At 61.7% G+C, this 700-nt stretch overlaps 1 protein-coding gene across 1 annotated transcript in view; it reads left to right on the top strand.

The window, feature by feature from the left end:
- Positions 1–239, top strand: part of ANGPT4 (angiopoietin 4) — a gene marked incomplete at its 5' end in the record, with an annotated part of 7182 nt that extends 6943 nt beyond the window's left edge. Inside the window, one exon of the mRNA XM_010002309.1 lies at positions 79–239. Within this exon, the coding sequence (XP_010000611.1) occupies positions 79–239 (161 nt within the window). The remainder of the gene's footprint in view (positions 1–78) is intronic.
- Positions 240–700: the final 461 nt, after the last annotated feature.

Raw genomic sequence — 700 nt, 5'->3', positions numbered from 1 at the left:
GGGGGGGACACTCTCGAGCAGGACCAGACCCCAGCCCACCAGGGGTGCCACTCTCCCTCCTTCCTTCCCTCCGCACAGGCTGGTGGTTCGATGCCTGTGGGCTTTCCAACCTCAACGGAGTCTACTACCCGGCCCGGCACAACATCCGCAAGCTCAACGGCATCCGCTGGCACCACTTCCAGGGGCCCAGCTATTCCCTGAAGGGCACCCGCATGCTGATACGACCTGCCAGCTTCTAGTGCAGCACCACACACCGTGCCAGGCTGGCACGAGGGAGGGGGCTGGGGGAAGGGATGGCTGGGGGACACTGAGCCCTCCCCGCTGCTGCAGATGTTTTTTCCCAGTTACTTTTTCGCTCTTGTTTATCCCCTCCTCCAGAATCCTGCACAGCTCTGGGCCTCCAGCTCCCCATCTCACCTCCTTCACTCGGGAATGGGGGCCAAGACCCCCCTGGTATCCTCCAGGGCTTTGGGGATTTGTCTTTTCTAGATAATTTTGGGCATCGCAAAGCCCCGCTGTCCCACTTAGCCCATGGGATTAGGGGGGCTGGCAGGGATGGGGGTCCCCATGCAGCAAAGGGTGTGGGACTGGTGACATCCTGCCTTCCCATCCTGCCTGGGTACAGCCACACAGGGGCACACAGGCTCTCCCTTCCCCTGTGCATGGCCTGAACTACTGTCCCCATGCAAGGGCACTGCTC

The sequence above is a fragment of the Chaetura pelagica genome, unplaced genomic scaffold (assembly GCF_000747805.2).
Source record: "Chaetura pelagica isolate M959 unplaced genomic scaffold, ChaPel_1.0 scaffold1317, whole genome shotgun sequence".
Taxonomy (NCBI): Eukaryota; Metazoa; Chordata; class Aves; order Apodiformes; family Apodidae; genus Chaetura; species Chaetura pelagica.
This window is presented reverse-complemented; position numbering and strand designations above follow the sequence as displayed.